At 40.9% G+C, this 27,935-nt stretch overlaps 1 protein-coding gene across 10 annotated transcripts in view; it reads right to left on the bottom strand.

Annotated features, from left to right (window-relative positions):
* The window catches only part of Myo6 (myosin VI), a 142,855-nt gene that overhangs the window by 79,250 nt on the left and 35,670 nt on the right, over nucleotides 1–27,935 (bottom strand). For all 10 annotated transcript variants that reach the window (XM_037207800.1, XM_037207802.1, XM_028879837.2 and 7 more), the window contains exons 2-3: nucleotides 4,748–4,889; nucleotides 1,013–1,082 (exon numbers count right to left, since the gene is read on the bottom strand). In XM_037207800.1, coding sequence (XP_037063695.1) covers nucleotides 1,013–1,082; nucleotides 4,748–4,864 — 187 coding nt within the window. In that variant the 5' untranslated portion in view covers nucleotides 4,865–4,889. The remainder of the gene's footprint in view (nucleotides 1–1,012; nucleotides 1,083–4,747; nucleotides 4,890–27,935) is intronic.

The raw sequence follows: 27,935 nt of genomic DNA, 5'->3' as shown, positions 1-27,935 counted from the left end.
CTTCTCTTCCGGAGAGTATTTAAGGTCAGAGGCTTCTAAGGAAATCCATGGTAAATAGAAATGATCCTCAAATACCACGACTAGCCCACTAGGTTTGGCTCTAGAATGTTCTCTGAAGACACCTCTGTTAAGGCCTAGAGCTTCCCCTGAAGTTGTTGGAAGATGATGGGAACTTTAAGAGGTGGGGCTGTCACTGTGGTGTGCCTTAACGGGATGATAGGGACACGGGATTTTCTCAGTTCTGTCTTTGCTTCCTGGCTTCCGTAAAGTAAGCGACTTCCTCTACACATGTTCCCACCATGATGCACTGCATCTCACCAAAGGCACAAATGGAGGGGTCAAATAACCATAGACAGAAATCTCCCAATCTATAAACCAAAACAAACCTCACGCTCCTTTTTAAATTAATTCAGATGTTTTGTTACAGTGATGAAGACCCCAAACTACTGAAGTGTGATTACCTCTTAATGTTGAAAATATAAAATAAATATGCCCTGTTCAATGAATAAAGAATTTTTTCACCAAGTATTTTAAGGTGTCTGTCTATAATTCAAATTAATACTATATTTTAATATAATGCTCTTAAATAAACTTTTCAATTATAAATTATTCAGCAGTGTTGTTTGTTCTGTTTAATAGTGGTTTGCCTTATCCAAAGAGCGATATTAAATGACTCTTGCTGTCAACATCCAAATTACTAAGAACTCACCCCCTACTATGAGGTTTGCAATGACTTTAGAGCCAACCAAGAAGAGCCTTTAGTTGAAACTTCACACTAAATTATCACCCTTCCCACACACAGCTGAAATAACAGTAGGAGACACTCAAGAAGCTTTCTTAGAAGTGCACATGGGAAACAGGAATGACCCAAGGCCTTCCAAGCTCCCGGGAGCTCTTATCAAGCCTGTGTGCTCTGACCTAGTCTCCTGCACTAGTGACATCAGCACTAACCCACTTTCTGGAAGCAGACACTTTGATGGGATGGAGAAATAACTTTGAAATTAATACTTACAGTTATCTTCCACATCTTTTTTACTGTCCTCTTCTGCAGGGAATACTTGGTTTATGAGAGCCAAAAATGTCTAGCAAACAAACAAACAAAAAGGTTTGAGCATTTGCAGCTTTTAGATACTAAAAAAGACGAGGAGTTCAACTGGTTCTAATTGTTCTCTATTAGAGTATAACACAGATTCTACTGCTTAACAAAGCACTCATTCAAAAGACAATAACTTTCATCAAAAACTGTGTCCATTACCACCGTAGACATGAATCAGTAACAGCAATTAACAAATAAGTATCCTGGGTTCCCACACCCACAGTCGGACAAAATAACAAACCCACTAATCCTAACAAAGTAACAAACATACCAATCCTAAAGACATGCTAGTTACCAAAAATTAAAAGCACTTTAATGTTTGCATATAAACAATTTTATTGTTTTAAAACGGAAACATTCATAATCACTTACATATAACATAAACAAACTATTAATGTTGTTTTTTGAGAAATATATTTGACACCAAGTCCTACATAAAACTATGTCAACAATATAAAAATATCTGGATCATATAATTAAAAGTGCCACAAATAGCTGGGTGTGGTGGCACATGCCTGCAATCCCAGCACTTGGGAGGTGCAAGCAGGAAGATCATGAATTCAAGGTCATGCTTGACTACATAATGAGTTAAGGCCAGGCAAAGCTACACAAGACCCTGTCTCCACAAAAAATTAACCCATAAATAAACCTGCACTCATTCATCACTTAAAATGCTATGGGAGACACTGCAGAATTAAGATAGCATCTTGTAACAGAGAACAAATGATCTCAAATTACATCTAACACGAATTAAATTTTAATTCATGCTATCTTGACAGTTATTTATAAATTTATACCTCTAAATAATTACAATTAACTCTTCTGGTTGACATTGCCAACTGTATCAAATTAAACTCTTAAGAAAAGTGGTTTGGCTCTTTCACGACAATGGCCGCAGGGCTGGAGTTTTAGCTCAGTGGTAAAGTTTATGCTCAACATGTACAAGGACCTTGGCCTGATCTCCAGGATCAAAATAAAAAACAATCTGTAACTCTATGTGTACAAGCAAACTGTATACATTAAGATGATCATAGTTTAAAAAGTGAAACCCAGGCTTCCAAGACTATTCCAATTTAAAGTTATAACCAAGTTAGTGGTATGGGGATAGCTCAGTGGTAAAGTTCTTGTGTAAAATATGTCATGCCCTGAATGCAACCTCTAGTACCACTAACACAAAAGGACAACAACAAAGTCACACCCAACTCACAAGACTGTTAAACTCAACACTCTGAAAGTTAACTCTTTGAGATCTAATACATGTGTCCTCAATGTTATAAATGTGGAAGGTTTGGAGGAGAGGCCACGCTTTCAAAAGGGAACTTGGGTCAACATGAACCAGACAGTGAACAGGATGTAGAAGAAGATAGCATAAAACAATTAATTCACAGCAATGAATCTGTAGGAAAATCCATTCTGAAATAGCTGCTACTATCACAAAACTGTGTGTACACTCGTCAGGGCCATAGCAACAGAGGCCCAGTCCTAACCTGGCAGGAACTATAGCCAATGAAAAAGACGCCTGACGAGCAATGAATGCTCCAGGGGAGGGGCAACCGAGTTCCCTAAAGGTTAACAGTAAGCTAAGACAATCCAGAAGAGGCCTCTCTCCCTCTTCCTTCAGGCCCCCAAATTAACAACCAGCCTCTACTTTCTCTCCCCCTAAGGAAACAAAAGGTTTCATTTAAAAAAAATTATCAAAAAGTTTTTATTTTTCTGTTAGGAAAGTTTTTCTGTTATAAAAAGAAAACCAGGGCCCAGCAAGATGGCTCAGTAGATAAAGGCACCTGCCATTAAGCCTGGGGACCTGAGCTTAATCTCCTAGGATCCATGTAATGAAGAAAGAGATCCACCTCCCGCAGGTTGTCCTCTGATCTCTACTCAAAAGGATTTTGTGCAACACACATACATACACACACACACACACACACACACACACACACACACACACACACACAAATAATAAAAATAGCTTTTTTTTTTTTAGAAAATTTAGACTTCAGTTTATAGACTTATTTGTAGATTTATAAAATGTATGTGACTCTATAACTTAAACTATGCTTCCAGACTGCTGAGATGGCTCAAAGCCTGAGATCTTGAGTTCAATTCCTGGGACCCACAGGGTGGAAGAAGAGAACCAATTCTCAACTTCCACATGTACATATGCACATGTACACACAAACACATACACACACACACACACACACACACACACACACACACACACAAACAAATAAACAAATGCACCCAAAAATAATTGAACTAAAATGTACTTCTATTGGTTCTATGCATATATCTTATTAACACTAATATGACATAGTTCAAACACATTGAAATATGTAAAATATTTAACAAAAGCACATACCCTTAAATCAAGTTTCTTTTATTTTTAAACTGAATTATTCTGTTACCTACAGATGTGACAGACCTCAACAGAACAGACTCAGGAGGTACAGCCCTCACTTAATTCTGGCCTTTTAGCTTGCTGTGCTTATAAAACATGTTAAGCAAAAGGCAAAAGCTTTCAAAACTTACTGTGTGTGAACTTTCAAAAACCGACTTTTAAAATAGGTGGTGTGCTGTAAGTACACACAGGTACCACTAATGAGGGAAAATGAGAACACTTTATCTTTCCTTTCCTGAAGGCATTTTTAATTGGCCTCCACTAACATGGCACATTATATATTATGCATTCTGGTTCCTGGGTTGTTTACAGTAACAGAATAGTCTTCTCTCTGAACAGACCTCATGAGAGATCCACCTTGTTTTTCTAAGGTTCCCAGAAGGATGGCAGTCATATGGCATTAGTTAACCACGAATTGGTAGAATGTAAATTATTCATGGATATTTGCAGAGCCTGAAGTAAACAGAAATTACATGCACGTATTTAGTCAGAAGAAATGTTTAATAGTAGTATTTGTTAGACTTAAAACTGTGAGGCTATGGTACCAAGAAACAGCCAATCTCATGAAAACTGAAAGATACATGCCTACATTGGAGGCCTGGCTGTAAGCAAATCACAACTCCTGGTCACTTAGGAATCTTGACTAGTCTATGTCTAAGATTTTATAAAAGGAAGTAAATAATGTATGTACAGAATTAAAGTATATTTTACACATTATCATAACAAAACAATATATAGGAGGTTTAAGAGTCAAATGTCTTTACTTACTACAAGGATATTTACCCAAATTCTATACAATATAAGTTTAAGTAAGTAAGTTTAAGTAAACAAAAGAAAAAAAAAAGGAAAAGGAGAGAAGATGTGAAAGGTGAAACTCCCAAGAAGAACTTGACATCATAGCAGCAGTCACATCGTCCACGGTTGCTTCATCACACATTGACTACGTCACAGCCACACCAGTGATTATAATAGTGTGGCATATGGGATAACAATGCTGCCACGGATTGGCTTTTATCACACAACTAAAAATGTTAGGTTCCTGATTATTGCAGGAGCCTGTTTCCTCGTAGTACACACTTCCCATGTAACCAAGGAAGTCAGCCCAAAACTTCAATGACATTACCAGACATTTGGTTTCTCCACCATGACAGGAATATCTACTTCATTCTCACCTTTCTTGGGGGAAATATATATGTGGGGGCGCTGTATCTGAAAGAGATCACATTTTGAAATCTCTCTGAGAAACTCACCTTGCCTTTTTGGTTCAAGGGTTCAATTGTTAAGCTGTCGGGGCCAATATCTACGATATTGCCCATCTGAAATCCATCTGTGGGGTGGGGTGCCCAAACGGGTTTTCCATCTTCCATTTTGAAGGAGGTAATCCACTATCTCCTGTTCAAAGGAACAAAAAAAAAGTAACATGAATAACTGTGAAGATGTTGTTTAAACCGTGTCTCCTTTATACATGCACATGTAAATCTCAAGTCATAAAAACACCTGCTACCCCTCCCCTCCCCCCATCTTGCTACCTCTTGTCCTCTGTCCACCTTAGATAAGGAAGGCAGAGGCTGCTCCATCCTCAGGTAAGTCCTGTAACCTCCCTCCTTCAGCTGTGAGTATACCAGAGTACATTCAGAAATGGAAATGCTCACAGTTTACACCTGTGATCTGAAGGTCACTTAGAATACCACCTCAAGGAATGTGGAGTTGCTCAGTACTCTTGTAGGAATAGATATCTATGGTACAAAGTTAACACAGTGTAAAAAGAACTCATTCTGGACCTGAAGGGTTGTGGGGGAGGCTTCCTGTGGGTTCCCCCAGTCTGAGACAGCAGGTACTCTCCAGTCTCATTCCCACACAACTGCTCAGCATATGTTTTCATTTTCTTAATTTGCTGCTTATTTAAAAGTCACAGTGAAGTGAACAAATCTAAGTATGTAAGTTAACGAGTTTGGACAGATGAATGCACCATCTAAGAAGCACCCTCCTCGGTTCACAGAGCATCTCTGTCCCCATACAGTTCCCACGCCTCCCTTTGCTCAGGCATCATCTCCGATGTCCTCAGTTTTTGCCTGTTCTTGAACTTCATAGAAATGAGATCATACGGTCTGCATTCTTTTGTGTCTGGCTTCCTTCATTTAAAAAGCATTTCTATATTCAGCACAGTCAACCAAAGTGCTGGGTGGGTCTACTGAGCATTACACTGTTTACCAGTTATCTTATATTTGAGTGGTTTCTAGGTAGTGCCCACTGAAGACATCCCATTTTTAACTATTCCTATAAGGCTTTCACTCTTGGTATTCTATGATGTTAACATTTATAATTCTGCCTGCTAAGTAACCCAAAGGGCACAAGCTACCCAAAATGTTTTGTTTTAAGGAGCTTCAATATTATAAAACTAATGTACGATTCAATCTGCCAGCAAGTTGAACCTAGATGTTCTACTTTCAGTATCTCAATGGGAACCTAATTCTTTCACTATTCACCTATACTTAAAGAACAGGTGATTTATGTAACATACTGTTTGTTTTTGTGTATCTGGGAGCTCCATCAAAGATCCCATGTGGACTCTGAGATGTAGTCCCTCACAAGAGTCACACAGAGACACATCGTCCAGTTGAAAGCTCTTCAGGTGTTGGCATCTTGCAGTGTGCTTGGTGGTTAATCTTTCCTATGCACTGGCTATAGAATGAGCTGCCTTCTCTATGTAGGAAGGGCTACTACATTTACATGTAATTCTAAGTTAACAAATAAAACAAAGATTCTCCACAGAAGGTAAATTGGTAACTCTGCTTTAGGCTTCTATTGCCTTATATGCATGTCTGCTTTCCCTAGATAACTGAAGACACTCCCATGACATCATATACCATCTGTATGTGAGCATACTCAAACTGCTCTCATCATGCCAGATTCCCATGGAATTCCCAGATGTTTGCCTGCCTACTGGAATATAACATAACTAGCAGATACATTGTCATCATTATTCTGGTCTGGATCCCGCCTTGCTCTTCCCTGCATTAGTAAAGGCAACATCACTCAATCCAAATCACACCTGGAGTCATTCTCAATTCTTCCAACTCCTTCCAAATTCTCATCACCCCTTAACTTTACCAATTCTACCTGCCACAGACATCCCACATCCTCCCACTCGCCTGCATCTCCTCTGACAGTCCAGACTAACACTGCCTTCACAGAGGTTTCTGCAGTTACTCTTACAGAGGTTACCTGCTTCTACTCTTGCCAATCTTCAGACTAGCACCAATCCTGATAAAACATCCATCTCATTGTGCCACTGTAATTCCATCAGGGCATACACCATTTATTTACTGCTCGCTCTAAGGACTAGCATGATGTACACAACTAGACAGTCACTGGTGCATGAATGAACTGCTCACAGCACTCAGGAGAGGAAACAGATGACAGACTAGAAAGAGTTGAATTCTCCTAAAACCAAGGCTTGAAACTCTGCTCCACCACCGACTGCTCTAAGCCAGTTGCCTCCCCGATCTTATCCTTACCCTTATCTCAGTGGTGGGAGAGTATCACTTACCTTACAGAATTGCTGTGGGGATTAAGTGACATAAAACTGAGATCACCACTCTAATAGACACTTGTCATACCTCTCCTGCCGCCCCCCATATCCTCTCCTTAAAACCACTAATAATTTGAAAGCAGTCTTCTATACACATAAAGAAATGGACAGTGGTGATCATTTAGGAATAATTATCCTTTTAAAAATTCTGAAAATGTTAAAATCACACAGCAAAGCACAAATCCAAAAATAGAATGGTAAATTGAACTATTCAAATCGCTTTCTCAATTTAAACCATGTTCTGCAACTTTCCAGTGAAGATGGCAAGGTTCAAGACACATATCTAACTCTGCTTCTTCATCACGGCCCTAAATCTGTAGTGAAGCGATTCTCAGAAAATCTGTCAGGGCTGGTGAGAAGGCTCAGTAAGTAAAGGGGATGGCTACCAATGGTGACAATCAGAGTTCAACTCCCAGAACCCACATTGTGGAAGAATGTGAGACCTGAGTTCTGAAAACCGTCCTCTGACCTCCACATGCAGGCCACGGCACATTTACGTGGGTACACTCACAAACATACACACACGGTAAATAAGTAAAGAGTTATAAAAGAAAATCTTTCAGGAAACCCTTCCTGACAGCCCTCATTCTTACGAAGCATGTTCACATGTGCAGAGTACCTCACGGCACTGTAAACCAGGCAAGATGGCTCCCAGCTACAATCTCAGCACTCCGAGGCTGAGGCAGGACAATCACCACAAGCTCAAATCCAGCCTAGGCTACATAATGAGACCTTTCTCCAAATAATCAAATAAATAAACCAACAAAACACTCTACAAAGTGATCCATAAAAGGGCAGCCTCGATTCCCAGCACTACCACAAGAGATGCCTTAAACTCATGGAAACTAAAAGGAAGTCTGGCTGCAGGAATACTGAGCAAAGAAGTCAGTGAGCTTTGCTGGCATTCATTGTGGGAGTTTAAAGTTGTCAACATCATTCCCAAAGTCACTGGGGAAGACACCATCATTAACGGAAAACTATGTATTTATGTAGATCGTGCTGGGATCAGGCCGGGGCCTCACACTGGGTAGGCAAATGTGCGCCACAGGAGTAATCTCTTCAAATGGAAAATTTGATACATCTTTCTTCTCTTCACTGCCTCCCCCCTAAGGTCTGCTACCACAGGGGTTGGTACCCTTTCTGTTTATCCTTCTTTCTCCCAGTCATTTTCCTGTTAGCCAGCAACTCCCTGAGGCCAGACATCGTCCTCTTTGTCCACTGTTAGAGAAACAGAAAGAATAAAGGTCTAAGCAGGCCTAGGAGTTTCTGAGCTGCGCGCCCCCCCCCCCCCATCTCCGCTGTATTTGCTGAGTAAGCACCCCAGGAACCACTAGAAGCAATCAACAGAGGCGCTGAGGAAGCTACAGAAGGCACGCCTGGCCTTTCCAGGGGGCCTTCACCTACCTAGGAAACAACTTACTGGCAGTTAGGAGTCATAAACACAAACACATCTACCTTCATCTTCCCCTGGACTAGTGGTGAGTCCAACAGTGTCTGCCATGTGCAAGGCAGACAGATTCATTCTACAAAATGTGAGCCACCACCTGCATGTCACCGGTACCTTCAATGACCCCTAGGAGTCGAGTTATGAGGTATAGCAATGCCTTGTGCTTTCTTAGCTAGACATTACACACTAAGCAGAAGCTAGAAGAATTTTGATGTTGGGCTGAAAGAACCAAATAACTAAAAAAAGAAAGAAGCATTAAGCAGAACAAGCAGAAACTCCTAGGCCTGCTTAGACCTTTATTCTTCCTGTTTCTCTCAGTACCTACTGTGTGTCACATATAACTAGGTGCTCAGAAGCGAACAGTGGACAAAGAGGACGATGTCTGGCCTCAGGGAGTTACTGTCTAACAGGAAAATGACTGGGAGAAAGAAGGATAAACAGAAAGGGTACCAACCCCTGTGGTAGCAGACCTTAGGGGGGAGGCAGTGAAGAGAAGAAAGATGTATCAAATTTTCCATTTGAAGAGATTACTCCTGTATCTGGTAGCCCCTGGCATACACCGTTGGCACAAAGCTTTCCACTGGCAGCTTCTCTCACCTGTATCAGTGTACCCCAGGGCTATTAGCTTCCTGGTGCCCAGACACCGTGAGAAAACTGGGCACTAACAGTTGGCCACAGCTGGTGCGTGTTGCATGCACCCAATGCTCTCCTCCACCCAGCACTTCTGTCCCACAAGAGATTATTTGTACGCCAAAATTCCTTAACACATTTAAGCAAGATCCCCTTTATTCCTCAACTTCCTCTGAAAACACCTTCCTAAAAATATTTTCAGGTTATTCTTCTTCAGTTCATTATGGAAAATATGGGTTTTGTTTTATTACTATTATATGGTATCATATGTTAATTAAACATTAGCATTGAAATTTATTGTGAACACATTGGTTTTCTAAAAAATAAAAGTTATAGCTAGAAAACACTACTAAATCCAGATAAGGACAAAGAAATAAGAAAACATCTCAAGATTAACAAGCTCCAAAAATAACATCAATTGAATGAAGAATTTGAATTTATGCTCATTTATTCATATTTTTCATAAACATTTACTGAGCACATAGTATATATGAACCACTGCTTTAGGTTTAGGTTATGATGGGGAAATACAGAGGTCAACTGATTTTTAGTGTAAAACATTAAAAAAAGAGAGAAAGATCTATAACACCCCTCTTACACATCTGGCTGATGGCGGTATGTATTGGTCCTGGTGACTGACCACTGAGACCCTACAGGTATCACTCAATGTCTAAAGCTAAGTCTATGACCATTTCATGCATAGAGCTACTGACCAAGGCTAACTGACACTATTTAAAAAAAAAAAAATCACTACAAATACTATACAACCCGAATTTTTAAGATTAGTTATATGGTTTTTCTTACAGATTTTCAAAGACAAGATCACAAATCATATTTTAGATACAAACTCCTGCATGAATTGCTATCACAAAACAGGCTTGAAATGGGACAGCAATCAAGTTCCCTCATAATTGACAAGACCAAGATGCCTTTCAATTCTACTAACTTGGGTGTGAGTATAGGTTTACATGCACACATTAGATAAAAAACAGGAAATAAAACAATTTTTCCTCACAACAGGTATTCAGCTAATAAAAGAAAACCAAATCATATGCATCACAAACTCTTCACCACATGCTAGACATTACATTAAGATACTTTGAACATTCTTATAACTTCTTTCATCTAACACATTTTGACCACACATTTCCTCGCCCTTATCTCCTCCTAGACCCTCTCCACTTCCCTACTCTCCCAACTGCATGCTCTTGCGCTCTCTCTCTCTCTCTCTCTCTCTCTCTCTCTCTCTCTCTCTCTGAAAAAAAATGAAAATCAAAACAAAAAAATCCAGTAAGATGAAAAAAAACGCCAAAACATTGCAAGTTTCTTGGTTCGGAGTGGGGCTTTGTATGCACTTCCCCCCTGTAGTGCTGGGATGACGTCTGTCTTGACCCGTGCAGGTTTCTGTGGGTGCTGGCACAGTCACTGCGTAAGTTTTCATGTGCATTCGTCCTGCTGAATCTGGAAGACACTATTTCCCTGGAGTCATTCACTACCTCTGACTCTTACAATGCTTCTGCCTCCTCTTCTGAATAGATTCCTGAGCCTCGAGGGGAGGGATTTGATGAAGACATCCCATTTATAGCTGAGTGTTCCAAAGTCTGTCTCTGCACATTGGCCACTTGTGGGTCTCTGTTACTTCTCATTCACTACAAGTAGTTTCTCTGATGAAGATTTGAGTCCTGATCTATGGGTATAGCAATATGTCATTAGGAGTCATTGTATTGCTACGTTCCTTTAGCAGAATATTAGTACTAGGTTTTCCCCTAGGGCTGTGACCTCTCTAGTCTCAGGCTCCTGGTCACTTTAGCCGTGTCAGATATGAATCTCATCTCATAGACTGTGCCTCAGAGCCGATCTAGAAGTGGCTGGTTACTCCCATAGTGTTTGTGCCACTATTGCGCCAGTAGATCTTGAAGGTAGGTCACCACTGTAGGTCACAAGGCTTGTCGATGGGTAGCATTGATGATTACCTTTCTCCTCTGGTATGCATGCAAAGGACCTTCCAGAACTATGAATGCTAGTCAGTATGAGTGAAGTGAATGTTTTCTCTCATTTAACTATTAAATCTCTGCCAGGTAGCTCTTGTCCCTTTTTATAAGGAACTGAGGTTTGGAGGCTTAGACATTTGTCCAAACAAAGATAACTAAGAAAGACATGCAAAAATGACCACTGAATACTGAGTGACTGTCCCAGTTTACTTTCTGTTTCTGTGATTAAACACTCTGATCAAAAGCAGCTTTGAGAGGACACGGTTTATTTGACTTACACTGCCAGGTCACAACACATCATTGAGAAAAGTCAGGGCAGGCATTCAAGCAGGAACACAGGCAGGCACCATGGAAGAATGCCACTTGTTGGCTTGCTAGTTCTCAGCCAGCATTATTATAAAACCCAGAACCACCTGCTAAGGGGTCACACTGTCCACAGTGGTCCAAGCCCTTCCTACAACACTGAGCAATGAAGAAAATGCCTCACAGACTTGCCTACGGGCCAACCTTATTGAGTCAGTTCTTCAGTTGAGGCCCCCTCTTCCCAGGTGACTCTAGATTTGTCAAGTTGACAGATGACAGTGACCCAAATCCAACTCTTAATCATTGTACTACATGGCTTTGTTTCAGGGAGCTTCCTGTCTGCATCAGTGGTTAATGTCATTATCTTGAAAAAGATTTGTTAATGTAATACAACACTGTTCTCTAGTTTAATGTCATAACAATAAAAAACACACAAGTACTACATCAAGAAACAATACACTGCCTGTGAAAGCACAGGACAGCTCCTCACATCAAGTTCCAATCACAAAGAGTTTCTCCTCACTCCTGCCTACCCTTCCTCTGGAAGATTAATGCTTGCTAAAGCCTGCCTTTTAGAGATTTACAGCACACTGACATTAACAAGAACACAAATAGATCCTCTCTTCCTGAGAAGAACCTGTCCCAAGTTATGAGAGATAGTCACACCCAGAAGTGTGCTGCCAGAAGCACCAATACAGCCAGACACAAACCTCTGTTGCCAACACAGAAGCTGATCATGTGTGCTTGTTCGGATGCCATGGACAGCACAGCTCACTGACCTGGCCATGTGTGCTTTTTAGATGCCATGGACAGCACTGCTCGCTGACCTGATCATGTGTGCTTGTTCGGATGCCATGGACAGCATTGCTCACTGACCTAAGTAAGCAAGAGGGGATGTTTGTAGTCCATCCTCCAGAGGCATTGTTTAGGAACAATGGACAACTAAGGTAGCCTACCTGTCTAGAACCTACACACCTTTCTTTGAAAATCCCTATAAAACATTGCCCCTTGGGGCAAAGGGTAAGATGGTCATCGGAAGACAAGAGCCCACTATATTCCAACTGTCAGCTTGTTGTCAATAAAACTTTCTTTGGCAGTCACTCTGCCTCTGGATGCACTGACTCCATCAGGTGGCAGTGGTTACACTTGTTTTTTAACTCTATTCTTATATCACCGTCAACACAAAAGACTCCTGTGACTGACCTAAAAAGGTGCCGAGACTCACACTACCAGTCAGCAAGGCTATCAGCTCTGTGCAGTGGATACCTACTGGCTACCCACTAGTCCCATTCACTTCTGACCTGCCTGCCTAGAGTCACAGCGCACAGCATGAATGCTTTAGTGCCATCTGCCCTAACTTGTTTAGATGATGTTTTCAACATTCTGGCTGTCCACTGGAGTTCCCAAAACACCCTTGAGTTCTCAATTTGCTCAAGCAGCTCACATAAGCCAGGGGAACACTGATTTACACGTGAAGGTTTATAAAAAATATTACAGGGAGCTGAGGAGATAACTCAGAGAGCAAAGTGTCTGCTGCTCAAGAATGAACTCAGTTTGGATCCCCAGTACCCGTAGAGAAGCTTGGTGTGGAGGTGAACCTGTACAACCCCAGCTCTGGGGATGGAAGATGAGGGAAGTAGGGAGATTTCTAGAGCTCGCTGCCAAGCAGCCTTGCCCAACTGGAGAGTCGCAGGTTAAATGATAGATTCTGTCACTGATTACTTTGTGAAGCATGATGATCTTGACCTCATGAGCACATGAGGACAATCACACCTGAATACACACATATACCACAGATAGACAGACAGACACAGAGTATGGACACAGATAAAATGATGCATCAGGTGAGGTGTGAGAGTCTCCTCTGTCCTTTGGGCTTTTATGGAGACTTAACATCAGCATGACTACATTAAGACATTTGATCAAAACATGATTAGACTAAGGGAGTCTAGCTGAGAGCCTCAGCAGAGTCAGCTTCACACAGCCTTCACCCTAGCCTCTTGTGTAGTGTTTCGCCCTGCAGGGTACAGGGCAGGATGCCCTGGGGTGAGGGTCTTACCACTGTATGGCAGAGTAAGCCAGAGAAACTCCCAATAGTCAGATCTAAGCCAAAAAAAAAAAAAAAGTGGAAGATCAGTGTCTATTACCTGTCTTGGAGAAGAGAAATTCTAGCTCCTATTGCCTACATAAAAACCTAAATACATACAACATATATGCATGTGCAACATGAATGTGTATCATATATGTCCAATGTCATAGTATCACAAATGTGTTCAGATACTGTACAAAATGAGAAACTTAAACTATCTTTTCAAATTTCTTTTCAGAGGCCATTTGAATTATTTTTAACTCTACTATGTAGCATCCATTTGAAACAATATCTATTAAGCAAAGTCCAAAACTGCAAATTTTTCTGTTTTAAGCATAATTAAATATTCCTCAAGCTCTCATAACACTATATACTCATTAGCATGGTTGTGTGCCCATATATTCAAACTTGTTCTATTACTAGAGCCAAATCATTTTTAGAGACCATTCTAAGACCCCCATCTCTTCATCCACTCCACTTACTCTCCCCTGTCCCAGTCACAAGGGAAACTTCATAGAATCTTACGCTCTCCCTTCTCCCTATTTTCTCCTACTTTCCTCTTGCCCAATATCACATGGTCAATTTTTCCCTCTTGCTACTGGGCTATTCCATAATCTTCTATTCCTGTCTCCCTACTTTCTCACTTATTATCTTCTCCTAAACCTATTCCTGTCCAATGTACACTTCAAACCCCCCCCCAAGATGACCAATGACCATCGCTTAATAACACAGTCAAGTTTCAATCTTCGAGTTCATGAATATGAGGCATTAACTGACAAGCTGGATTCTTTCCTCCTTGAAGCAGGTTATCACCTATGTGACTCTTTGGATTTTATTCCTACTCTGCTTCAACTCCTTTCTTGGTTTCCTGTGGCCAAAATCTTCCTTCATTCCTTACCCGTTCCACTGTTCCTGGTCTTCCTGATTTGTCCAAGTTAGAAGTAGTTAAGACTGAGTTCTTGGAATTTTTTTCTCCATCCACTCTGATTTTTCACTTTAAATATCTCATCTAGTTAGTCTTAAAATATTGAACCTTCTGACCAATAATGGCACTAATATTATTAAATATATCTAATAATGGGGCTGGGGAGGTGGCTTAGCAGTTAAGAGCACTTGCTGCTCTTGCAAAAGACACAGGTTCTGTTTCCAGCACCCAAACTCTAGTTCCAGGGAATCCAGTGCCCCCTTCTGACCTCTGAGTGCTAATAATCACATTTAGCACACACATAAACTCGGGGACACACACACACACACACACACACATATATACAATAAAAATCCTTTTGAACATGTATTACTAATGCCCAAGTTTCTAGTCAGAACAGAATCCTCTCAGGTGAACTAGAGTTCATGGACTGCTTGAAACCACTACTAGACAACAGCCATCTCTACCTCACCCTACCCTACACCCTGACTTCCATTAACAGCCATCTCTCTCGCCCTACCCTACACGTGACTTCTATCTTCCTTTAAATCTGTTTTCCTCTCAGTACTCTTCTTCTCATAAAATGGCAGCTTTAGCTCACAGCTGCACATGTCAGAAACTCTGAAGTCATCTTTGATTTCCACCTGCATAATCTTTGAGCAAACCCTGTTGCCTCCGGCGGCTTCCAGTTTGATCTAGAATCTGACTTAATCTCAGTATAACCAATTCCGACCAGGGCCTAGTCCATATATTCTTTCCAAGATAACAAGAATGTCTCTGCCTGGTTCCCCTGCTTCCTCCTTACCTATTCACAATCAGCTCTAAGGACATGGGTCAATTTTAACTCCTTCATCACCTAAGTTATATCACATTTTGGTTTTACACATTCCATAATGCTACTCACATAAAAACCTAACTCTGCAGTGGCCCACTAACCTTCCACACATGCTGCCTCTTGTTCATAAGCCCTCTGATGCTCACTGTTTCGACACTCCCTGAGCTTTGTCCATGATGGCTCCTTGCTGCTCCCAGAATACACAGCAGTGCATCCTCTCCAGAGCTCTGCCATGCAAAGTTATCCTGTGCCTGAGGATACCAGCATCGTTTGCTCCCTTATCTTCTGCTGATCTTGCCAAAGGATTATAATGTTCCAGCAGAGACCCACAGACATAGATAGGCTCACAGTAGCAAGCTTCCTCAAAACAACGAAGGCTTGCATTTACAGTAAAGGCATTTGCTGCCAAGGCACTCAACCTGAGTTCAGTCAATCCCTGAGATCCACACTGCAGGAGGGAATACTCTCTGAAAGTTGTCCTCTGACCTCTACACATGCACCATGCATGGAACATGCGCACCTCCCCGTCCCATCCCCCCCCCACACACACACAAATAATAAATAAATGTAATTAAATATTTACAAAAGAAAGAAACCTGCAATGATAAGATCAAAGGAGTTGCTCAAGGAAGAAAGGAAAATCCTGTCCTGTTTTCAGCAGGCTAGTTGAAGCCTCTAGAAGGTGAAGCTGACCTAGGCTAGCCGCCCTTGGCCATGCATCTCTCAGTGGGAAAAAGAGAAAAAAGCTCCATCTCCTAACAATTTGGCTTTCACTGGGCCTTTCTTACACCCCAAAGACATACAGATGTGAACTTTCTACTTTGTTTCTACTGAGGACACTCGGATTCAATTCTATAGTGTGTGTTCACAACAACTGCCATTGTGCCACTTTTTTTCTGTCTCTCAGAATTTCTAAAAACAATGGGGCAGCAAAATTTGTAGCTACTCACTTCACTTTTACATATTTTAGATTACTGTAAGCTAAGTTACTATTCCTGGAATGCTTAATTTAAAATGTCTGTGTATCTAAATGCAAACATTTATAGAGTAAATTCTAACCCACAGTGATGGCATTATGTAGAAGCGATTGCCTTTCTTCGAATGGTCTCAGCCCCACACATGCACACACACACACACACACACACACACACACACACACACACACACACACACCACTACTGCCTCTTTAAGCAGTCTTTATCTTGGGCATATCTGACTAAGATGCAGATACTTAAGATATAACTGTAAAAGTTTGGGACAAAAGAATCAAAAAGTGGTCATTTAAAACCAAGTCCTTGCTTCCCGATCAGCCTATGTAGAGGCTTAGAAAATATATCACATGGGCAGGTGGTCCTAGCACATTTCATTCTGTCATAAACATAATTTAAATCCAGGTCTCGTTCACAATGCATTTAGACAGCCTTTTCTGTGTGATAGCTAATTTTAAGTGTCAACTTGACACAGGCCAGAATTACCTAGGAAACACAGTTATAATGAGGAATTAAAAAGGCCATTTTAGCCCTTGGGCGTGTCCCTAGGAGAGTGTCTTGATTGTTAATTGAGGTGGAAAGACCCACCAGGAATGTGGGCGGCAACATAGGCTGTGCTCTGAACTGCAGAAGAGTGAAAACCCAGCTGAGGAGCAAGCAACCATGTGTTTATTCTCTCTGCTCTTGACCGTGGGTGTAATACCTCAAGTTCCTGCCTTGACTTCCATGACATAATGAACTATAATCTGAAATTGGAGGCCAAATAAATGCTTTCTTCCCAAAGTTGCTTTTGGTCAGGGTGTCTCATCACAGCAACAGAAATGAAGATAAGGATGAGTGTATGTGCCTGTCTATGTAACTGAAGGAAAGGACTCAACCATAAAATAAGGGCGGGGGCAACCAGGCTTGCATCTTGCCTTTGCTTGAAGAACAAATAGAAATACTGTGAGGGTTATTGATATGTTTTGCCTGTGTTTCAAATATAATTCATTTAAAGGAGCTCTGGGTACAAAATATACTGATTTCTAGAAAGACTAAAAGAGAAAAAAAAAAACACTTTTTAGGTGGTAAATATTAAATGATAAATTATCATTATTTAAGAGTAAGGGATTGTTCCAAAATAGAAACAGGAAAAAATAAGGACAAAACCAGAAGGCTTAAGCACATCACAGGTCTAATCATGAAAAGGTTTAGGAAATGTAAAACTTTTAAAAGATGGCACATGTATTCATGAGTGTGGAGGAGGAAGTGTGTATGTGTGCATGTGCTGTGCGTATATGGTATGATTAAGTGTACTGTAGTTGAATGTTATTTTTCAAATCTTATAGTCAGATACTGTTAGATACTTATTTAATAAGTCAGTATGGTCCAAATATTAGGGTCCAAATACTACAGAAGAAAGAAGTGGGATCCCAGAAACTTCAAGTTAACTTTTAAATTTACCTTGTGGAGTTTTCAATAATAGAGACAAAATACAGACAAAAAAGGGGGGGGGCATGATTATAATAGATAGATAGATAGATAGATAGATAGATAGATAGATAGATAGATAGAAAGACAGATAAATGCCAGCTGACAGCATTAGCCCTGAGGGATAATACTTTGGCCTGCCATCTGAGAGAAGCCAGGGAGACAAGACAGAACTCTAAGGAGGCAATACCAGCAGCCACAGCTGCAGGGGATCAGGGCACAAGGCAAGAGGTGCTCTCAGTGGAGTTCTATAAAAACAGGGCTTTACCAATTCTACAAGGAGGGAATCCGCCTAAATGAGGGAGTCCCACCCGCAGCTCTGAAACTGGCTGTGCTGAGTGGGCCCACAGTTAAACATCAGCCTCTGCCACAGGAGCAGGCCACCCACAGAGGAACAGACTGAAAGTGGCTGTTCAGGGGAGCTGAGATGCTGTTGTACAAAGCAGATTCATAAAAGAATATTAAAGAACCTCATGACTCATGGCTCTAGAAAGGCAGACATTAACTGTTTAGTTCTACTTTCTTATATCTTAGTGAAGAAAAAAAAAAAAAAAAAGACTGTGACATCCACAATTCAAAAGGCTTTAAGGTCTATTTGTTCTCTCTCTATGATGACCCAGCAGGCAGAACTCAGCCACCATCTTCCCATAACCTAGCATAAAGACAGGTACAGTCAGAGAAATGGGCAAACGATAAGATTCCACTCAGTGCAAGGTATATAGAAACCGATCTCATCCAGATGGAAAGAACCTAGTGGATTATGCATTAGATTTAAAAAGCTCTACCTTCCAAGTCTCCACAGCCTCAGGAACATCTTAGAGACAATGCTGTTCACAGATGCAAACTTTAAAAGACTTCAAAAGAGCTGGAGAGATGGTTCTGCAGTTAAAAGTATGTACTGCTCCTGAAGAGGACCTAAGTTCAGTTCCCAGCACTCACATCAGTGGTTCAAAACCAACTACCTGTAACTCCAGTTCCAGGGAGTTTGATATCCTCTTCTGGCCTCCCTGACCACCTGCACACATGTAGCATATGCATACGCATTTTTCTTTAAAGTTTAAAATTAGCCAGGCGTGATTAAACACACCTTTAATCTCAATACTGGGGAGGCAGAGGCAGGCAGATCTATGTGAATTTGAGGCCAGCCTGGTCTACAAAGAGAGTTCTAGGACAGCCAGGGCTCCACAGAGGGACCCTGTCTCAAAAAACCAAAAGAAGGAAATAAAAGTTCTTAAATTCTTAAATGCAAAGACAAGTCCTAGTAATAAATCTAACAGGAATTACTTAGGGTTTTTATTCTTCGGCACTGTTGGTATAATATATGCTCCACTATTACAACCTCAAACTGTATTTTAGTCTAGTCCCTCACCAACTCCTTTTTGGAACTGTTCTTTTGTATTTGGTCACACTGTCAATATATGACCATCAGTATTCCTTTTAATAGCCAAGGGACCTCACTCTTAAACCCCAAAGTTAAAATGATGTGGGTTGCTGTATACAATACCTGATGGTACTGGACACACTAACAGCAATGCCAGGGGGAACATGCCTAAAGCCCAAAAAGAAATGATGTTTGGAGGTCAACACATCCAGACAGCAATTCCAAAACAAACTTCTTGTGCTACAGCGATTCCAGCCAGTTCCTGTTAGGGAATCCAATCTTCCTTTCCAGCCACCACATGGGTCAGGAGGAGCATTTGGAGGTCCTTAGACAAAGACTGTGCTCCTCAGCAGAATGAAGTGATTACAGAGGATGATCATCGTCTCTCAGCTCCACAAGAGAACTTGAAGAACTGAGTCAAAAGTGTATGTGGGGGAGGGGGTGACTTACACCTACCTTGAAAAGTTAACCAAGAGGACAGCTGGAAATCTACACTGAGGCTGACTATGACCAGGTAGAGTCACTGGCATAAATGCAAAGTGGCATCCACAGCTCATTACGATCCTAAAACACACAGCTGTGAACAGAGATTCCCGTGTGGCACATGACACTGTGCCTGTTGTTATGTAGCACGATTCCCTCCAACAACAAGTGGGGAGCCTCATGAAACTAGGAAGGAAACAGATTTCGTGGATCTGGGAAAGCTGAAACTTCCAAGCTCCACAAAGTCCTCTTCCCGAGGTTATGAAAGCAGCAGAGAGCTGCTGGGGAGGAGGCTGGGAGAAGAGGCTCTGGGATCTGCCAGGCGGCCAGCAAATCCTGCAGAGAAGCCCCCCCCCCCCCCCCCCCGGTTGCAGCTTTTGTGAACTATCACCCATGCTGACACGAGCTTTCTGGTGATGTAGCTGCATATGAGTTGTCTATGCTCCTGTAAGTAAACCCTAACATGTACTGAAACTAACACACAAAAAACTCAGTGGTTCACTAGGTTGGATTTTGGCTGAACGGCTATTTTTGTCTGTCATGAGTTCCCTATCAGGGATGAGTAGGTGTATGTGTGTGTCCTGTCTCCCCGGAAAAGTTTCACATAATACCCACACTACGCAAATGAATCAAAAAAGCACTAATCCTTTGTAGAGAGCCCTACTCATCGGCTAAACCTTCTGCCCTTCTGGCTTCCTCCTTTGGAAGTGTATGCTGTTTTCCTAATAAACTGTCTCGGGCTTCTGTTGCAATTGTGTCTGCTCTGTTCTCTATTCCGGGACATGGGTGCCTGGAGCCCCTCTGAAGCCTTGTGTCAGCTAATGGATTAGAACATCCATCCCTTCAGGGGACATGAAACATAGATCAGTGCTTACTGCTCTGGCAGTAACTCACAAACACCTGTAACTCCAATTTCCAGCGGATCTGATGCCTCTGGTCTCTGAGGACACCCACACTCACATATACACACCCACGCCCAGACACCACACACACACACACACACACACACACACACACACACACACACACTTTAAAAATAAACTAAAATTAAATACCCTTCAAATCAGACTCACTCACTGCTTGTTATTCAACATAGCATTTCCCATTAATGTGCTGAATTGAAAAACTTAACAAAATAAATACAGTAAGAGATTCTAACAACAGATAAAAATACAAACTTGAACCAAACATTAGGTAAGGTGTTAGGCTTTGCTTTGTTTTCCAGTAGATTTATATACACCTCCACTTCTAAGCCAAGAGAACTAAGCATTACAATAGGAATTTCCATGAGTGGAATAATCTGCCTGATGTCTGACCTCTTTAGAACAAAGCTGGACACAAGCACGATGTGTATATCATTCTAATCCTCCATAACAGTGAGTTCTTACAAAACCACGATGGTTTCATCAAATCACAAAGTTGTTGAAATAGTCATTTCTTGAAAACAGAAATCATCACAATAAAACATAAAAACTGATTAAACGATCAGCTCCTGCCTTCCCAGCTCAGCACAGACAGCTAAATGGAAGCAGCGTGGAGGATTAAAGGGTGTCAAGTTCCCCCAAACCCGGTCAAAAGCAAGGGGCCTGCTTGCCGTCTTCTTCAGCACATTCCCAGTGGAAACTTCCCCGGCGGGGCTGTGGGCACTTGGCCCTTACTTCTGACCGCCAACATGGCTGCGCACGGCTTCCTTCAAAGCAGCTCCCTCTCACACACGCACCAAAGTCCAATCGGAGTCCTTACGTTACCAGCTTTACTTAAAGCTCCTAGTGAAGGAGGTAAGCTAAGTTCAAACACTGAATCAGAGCAGTTCAATGACTCAGTTACAGTTTCCCATCTCCTCCATTCTTAGACTTATTTACACAATGACTACTCAACAATTAAGATTCAACTCAGCTACAGTTTGGCCTCAATTCACAGGACTTACCATCCTGGAGTAGACTGTTAGAACTACTAAGTAACTTGCTGAAAGAAGACATTTTTTTCATTCCATGCTGGAGCCTGCTTTGTTTCCGCAACTTGGTTATTCACATTAAAGTGGTATTACCAGCAACTCCCTTGCAAGAACCACTCATGCTGAAGGTGTCCTTTAAAGCTGCATTATTATACTAGTTTTGTATTAAGTTAGTAAAGGGACGCACTTTATTTTTTAAATATCCAGTGGTAGCAATCTTTAAAGCTTGTCTAAGCAGACACAGTGCTGCACCCTCCTTTCCTGGCTGCATTCTGGAGTTGCTAGGATCTGCCTTCACAGCTCTCTACTAAGTACATATTTAAGTCCCTGCATGGCCAACAGGCTCCCTCTCCTACTTCACATTTAGATGATAGATTGAACACAAATACACACATTTATTAAATATACAATTTACTCTGGGCTGAAAGATACTTTTCTTCAAGATTTTGAGGGCATACTTAAGTACTTTTGTGGCACGTTGAATTACTATGCATGTAGGTTCCATCCTTTGTATAGACTTTGTCTCTGCCCCAAGACTAAGAAGCCTGGAGGACCTTGAAGGGTCGGGTCTTCATCTTGGGTGTTCTCAGCTTCCATGGTAATATAGCTCATTAGTCACTGCTTGACTTCATTGTGGTACATACTGTTTTGTTTTGTTTTCCCTTGGATTTTTCAGACAGATCCACTATATAGCCCAGGCCGGCCTCTATTTTCTGGAATTTCAGATGTGCACCATCATCATGCCTGACTCACTATCCTGCATACTCTGAGGGCTCAGTCAGAATGGAAGCATACCCATATCTGCTGAGGAATGTCTTGATATTGTTTCTTTCTTTTCTTCTATCTTCTATTTTCTGTTCTCTCTGAACGTTTGACAACTCAGTGTCAGCGTTACATGTGTTTGACTTACTGCTCTTATTTTTTCTCTTCTCTATTATCTAGTTTATCTGTTTATTCTAACCTTCCTGGCAATATCTTCCACATGGCTCTCTAATCTTCTAATCTTTAATAATTAATATGTGGTCACACTTTAATTTCCCTCTCTGGTCTGCTGCTTCCTGACTCTCCGTTGCTACTGCCTGTCTGCTCTCCTTGCTGGAGAGGCATTCCCCATCATGCATGGTTTTCCACGCCCATTCTGCTTAATCAAAAACAGCTGAATGACCTCATTCTCAGGTAACTGAGCAGGGTCAGTCACATTGTGCAGAGAGGCTCCCAAAATGTGTGGTCCTTCCTCTTTCCACTCAGTTTCTTGAGATAAAAATAGGCTTCACAGACAGGTTAACAGAGATGCACAAAGACATCAATAATGAAAAGGTATAATAGCAGAAAAGTACATAAAACCATGGCTGTCCATAATTCTGAACATGTTAACCGCCAACATATGATTGAAATCCCACTCTTGTTCAATTTTATTATTTTTGCTTCATTTGGGTAGCTGTAAGTACTAGGCTATAAATAAAAGAAGATTAAGGACAGTTTCAACAAAACTAGATAGAACCCCCAGCACAAGATAAGACCCACGAAGGTAGTAACTACCTAAATTCCCAGATTCAAGAATAGGAGGCTAGAAAATCAGGATTCAAGATCATCCTGACAGCAAGTTCAAGGCTAGCCTGTGATAAATGAGACGCTGTGTTTGATTCAAATACCTCATGCTACAATGTATATTGCAGAAAACTTGGACTTAATTAGCTCAAAAGTGTCCTTTCACAATGCTTACCCCAGGGCCCAGAAGGTGGCTCACTGGACAAAGGTACTTCTGCCAAGCCTGACAACTTTCGTGCCACACCCAAAACTCCTACAGTGGAAGGGCAGGTTGTCCTCTGACCTCTACATATGCTCCACACACCCAGAACACACACACACACACACACACACACACACACACACACGAACAGCAAAGTCCTGTCTCAAAACACTTTTTAAAAATCCATTATGTAGCTGTAAGAGAAAAAAGTTCATCTAGTAATTAAAGTTGTCATAACATCTGCATAATTACACTTATAATTAATTACACTTATAATTATAATTAATATGCTTACTTTTAGCCACAAAAAGTGTCAGATAATCATGCAGGAATGATAGACCCCTATAAAAATTACTGTCATCAAGTGTCTAATATAACTAATAATTATTAAAAATTGAGATACTTTTTGTCTACAGAATTAGAAAAACATACTTCAGTGCTTATAGCTAATGAAATCAATTGTCAGGAAATGTGAACTGGAAAAACAGTTTTGAAAAGCAAAGTGTTGTCCAGCAGTGGTGGTGCACGCCTTTAATCCCAGCACTAGGAAGGCAGGGCCAGTCGAATCTCTGTGAGAAACTCTGTCTCAAAAAAAAAAGGCCTGTATGTATGCAGGCCTCTATCTAGCATCTTGAGTATGTTTATACTTTTTGACCTTGATTCTTACTCCCAAACAAGTACTCTTAAGAAAATACACATTTGATCCATAAAGCTATTCTCTAGTGTCCAGCATGTGAAGGGGCTTTCAATCATATCTAACAGACTAAGTCCCGTCTCCAGAACCCACATGGTGAAAGAGAAGAACCAGCTCTAGCAAGCTGACCTCTGACCTCCACATGCACAGGAAGACACGGGTACGTACACACCAAATGCAATGAAACATTTTTAAAGATACTTTCTGAAGTAGTTAGTAAGGAAAAGAGGCAGAAAGAAGACAGAGGAGAAGGGGTGGGGAGGAGAGGGAAAGGGAAAGGCCAAGACAGAGCCAAAGAGGAAAAGAAGTAAGTTACATACTGTTTAACAATCAAGTATACATAAATAAATCATAGCCCCATGCCAGGTATGATGGCACTTGCCTTTAATCCCAGCACTCAGGAGTCAGAAGCAGGTAGATCTCTGTGAGTTCCAATCCAGCCTGGTCTACACAAGGAGATCCAGGCCAGCTAGGGCTACATAGTGAGACCCTGTCTCAAAAGACAAAGAGAAACAAACAAACAAACAAAAACCTACAGTACCAAGTAATTCAGATTTGAGGAATCAAAAATAAAAGTTTCATTAGTAAGTGCCTTTCTGAAAAGCCAGGATATAGGGTGGGTAGCACCTATACAAAACTCTTTGAGGGAAAAATGGCCACCACCTGTCTCAGCCATTCAACTATGTGTTTTTTCAAGTTAACATGTTCAAAATTAGGCTGCATTCAACAGCTAATTGGCAGTGATTCTTTTTCGTAAAGCACATTACCATGTACCTGCGTATTGACTGTGTCTAGACTCAGTGGAATGTGATAGTGGCCTAAAGAGACCAGCCCAGATTTGAAAGGCACAACACACTTTGCAGATGAAGTAACTGAGAAAGTAAGCTGGAAACTCCTTAGCATCTTCCTTTACTTTACCAGTGTGCCTGCTTATAAAGTACAGAATAGCATTATCATTTTTAGCTAAGGCATAGGTTGCATATGAAGAATAGCATATAATATCACATTGTCCCTTTTTGGTAGGGTGCCATTCTGTAGCCCAAGGTGGCCTAAACTCACAATCTTCCTGTCTCGGTGTCCTGAGTGCTAGGATTATAGTTTTGTATCACCATACCAGCCCTGAGGTTTTGTTTGTTTAGCTGCTGGCATCTATATATGCATTTGGGGAAAGGATGTGTAAAGGTCAGAGGAAAGTTGGCCAGTCGGTAGCAAGTCCTCCTACAGTGTGGGCCCTGGATATTGAACTCAAACCATCAGGCTTGGCAGCAAGGCCCCTTTTGCCCACTGAGCCATCTCACCAGTCCAAGTCTTTTTTAAAATTCATGTAACAACATGCTTGTATCTTTTCTTTTCTCTTTCCTCTGAGTCCACACCCTCCCCTGCCTTAACCAGGACAAGTTATCCCAAGTACCTCAGAATGAGCTCAGCTCCCCTTCAGCTCAAATGACTTCCAGTGACAAAAATCACTCCCCAACCACAGTTCTGGCATCTGTTTTCTCCAAGCTTCTCCTGGGCCAGCCCAGTCTCTCCACAACATCCGTTCTCATCTTTGTTCCTTCTCTACGGCACATATACCCCCAGCAGAGCCTAGAAGATGTTGCTACTACTGCTTAGCCAGATTCTTCCCACTACACGGAAGTCCCCTGGCCACGGGGAGATCTGAACCTGCATACATTCTCAAGCCAAGGATACAGCAACCTCCCCACAAGTGCTGCATGCTCCAGGGGTTATAGAGTAAGCCACACACGATGAGAAAAACAACACTGGCAGAGAAACACATGCTAACCCCTGTATGTTTATGCCAGAAAGGGTGGACATAACTCATCTTTTCTTATATCTATTTTAGCCAATATATTTCCAAAAGAAAGTGGCTAAGTAACTAATACTACTATTTTAATATACCATTTTGTTGTATATACTCTGAAATTAGGAATTTCCTAAAGTCTGTTATAAAAGTGTCTTGTATTTCTACTAACATAGTTTGTGATTATGAAATAATGGCCTCCCCTGCTGAAAAGACTTTTGAGACTGCTATCAAAGGTAGTATTTTATCTAGTAAAACAGGCATTGAAACTAACAGGTAAATAGTAATGTCTTCTTACTAAATATTATACATGTAATTTTCATGAAAATCTTCAAGTAGCCTTAGGTAATATAGCAAAGCAGTTGGGGAGAAATCACATTTATTTTATTTTTTCATAATTGTCCTTTACCAATGAATCTGACTTAGGGGTAAAGAAAAAAAGATCTGGTCAAAAAAAATAGACATTTCTCAATTGAGACAATAGTGGATGGGGATACATTATATCAAAGTATGAGGACATATATGCATGAGATTGCCATATGGAAACTTGGTGGTATGTATGCAGACCTGAATAAAACAAGGGTGAAGAGATAGACAAACAGACAGGAAATTTTCCACTGCCAAAGAGTAAATGTCTACATTACAAATTCTCCCAGCTTATAATCTCTGAAAGCAGCTTATGAAGGCATGGCAGCAAATACCTGTGTCTCAGTTACTCTGGAGGCTGAGGCAGGAAGACCTCTCGAACCTTTACAAATTTTTAAATTACATATTATTTTAAATAACACATGTACATGTATGTCAGCATCCTCCAAAATAATTCCTAGCAATTCCACTGAAATTCCAACTGATCTTGTTTTTTTTAAAACATAAAAGTTCCAAAATTTATGCAGAAATGCAAGGTCAACAATAGCCAAGATGTTCTTACAGAATAACTGGACGTATTATAAAGTATTAATAATAAGACAGTGTGCTGGTGATGTATGGACAGACTAACCAAACAGGATTCACACACAGAGAGTGTCTGACTGCTTGACAACAAAAGCAGGCAGAACACAATAAAGAAGAAAGATAAACTTGCCATCAAATGCTGCCAAGAAAATTGGATATGAGTTCAATAGATAGACAACAAATTTGAGCCCCAAGTCATATAACTGCACCCAGCAGTTATATCGATGGCTTATAAGCCTACATGTAAGAAAAAAGACAATTAAATCCTCCATAAATCCATACAGAACATTGTCTTTATGATTTCAAACTGGAGAGATTAAAATGGGATCTAAAACAACATTGTCCACAAAGAGAAAAATAATTCACAGTAGCTTTTGGATATATGTTTCTAGGAGCAAGTTGAGCTGTTCATACACTTGCTAGTCATGTGTGTGTGTTCTTCTGAGAAGGGTCTGTCTGGACCATTTTATCTAGTTATTAGCCATTTTACTTGACTTTTCACTGTTGGCTATTAACCCCTTGTGAACAATAGCCAGCCAGTGTTTTCTCCATTCTCTAGGCTGTCTCTTTACTCAGGTGGTTGATTCCTGCGCTGAGCAAAAGCTGTTTGGTTGGATGGTATTTAATTGGTCTAGTTTTTCCTTTCCTGCCTGTGCTGTGGGAGGGTTCTGTCCAAAAGAAGTTTTGCTTATAACAACATCTGAAGGGTCTCTCCTGTTTTCTTGTAATAGTTCATTACCTCACTGTATTTTTTTTTTTTTTTACTGTATGGCTACAGTAAAAATTAAATAATAAAATAAAATAACAAATGCTGATGTGATGATTTGGAAAAAAAAAAAACAAAACCACTCCAAGCTTCCATGATTACAGTGTTCCAGAACTGGGTACTCTGGTTTATACTCAAAGGAAACCCTAACCCCACCCACATTTATTGATGCCGCAGTCACGATAGCCAAGTTAAACAGCCATCCTAGGTGCCCATCAGTGGATTAACTGATGCAAAATGAGCAGTGAGCTTTATTCATCCATAAAGAAAAATGAAATCATGTCATTTGCCAGAAAATATGTGTAACTGGAGATTCTCATAGTGAATAAAATAAGCCAATTTCACAAATACAAGCATGACATGTCTCCTTTCATACATGGCGTC

This window comes from Peromyscus leucopus, chromosome 7 (assembly GCF_004664715.2).
Source record: "Peromyscus leucopus breed LL Stock chromosome 7, UCI_PerLeu_2.1, whole genome shotgun sequence".
NCBI lineage: Eukaryota > Metazoa > Chordata > Mammalia > Rodentia > Cricetidae > Peromyscus > Peromyscus leucopus.
The sequence above is the reverse complement of the archived record's forward strand: the minus strand, read 5'-3'. Positions and strand labels throughout refer to the sequence as shown.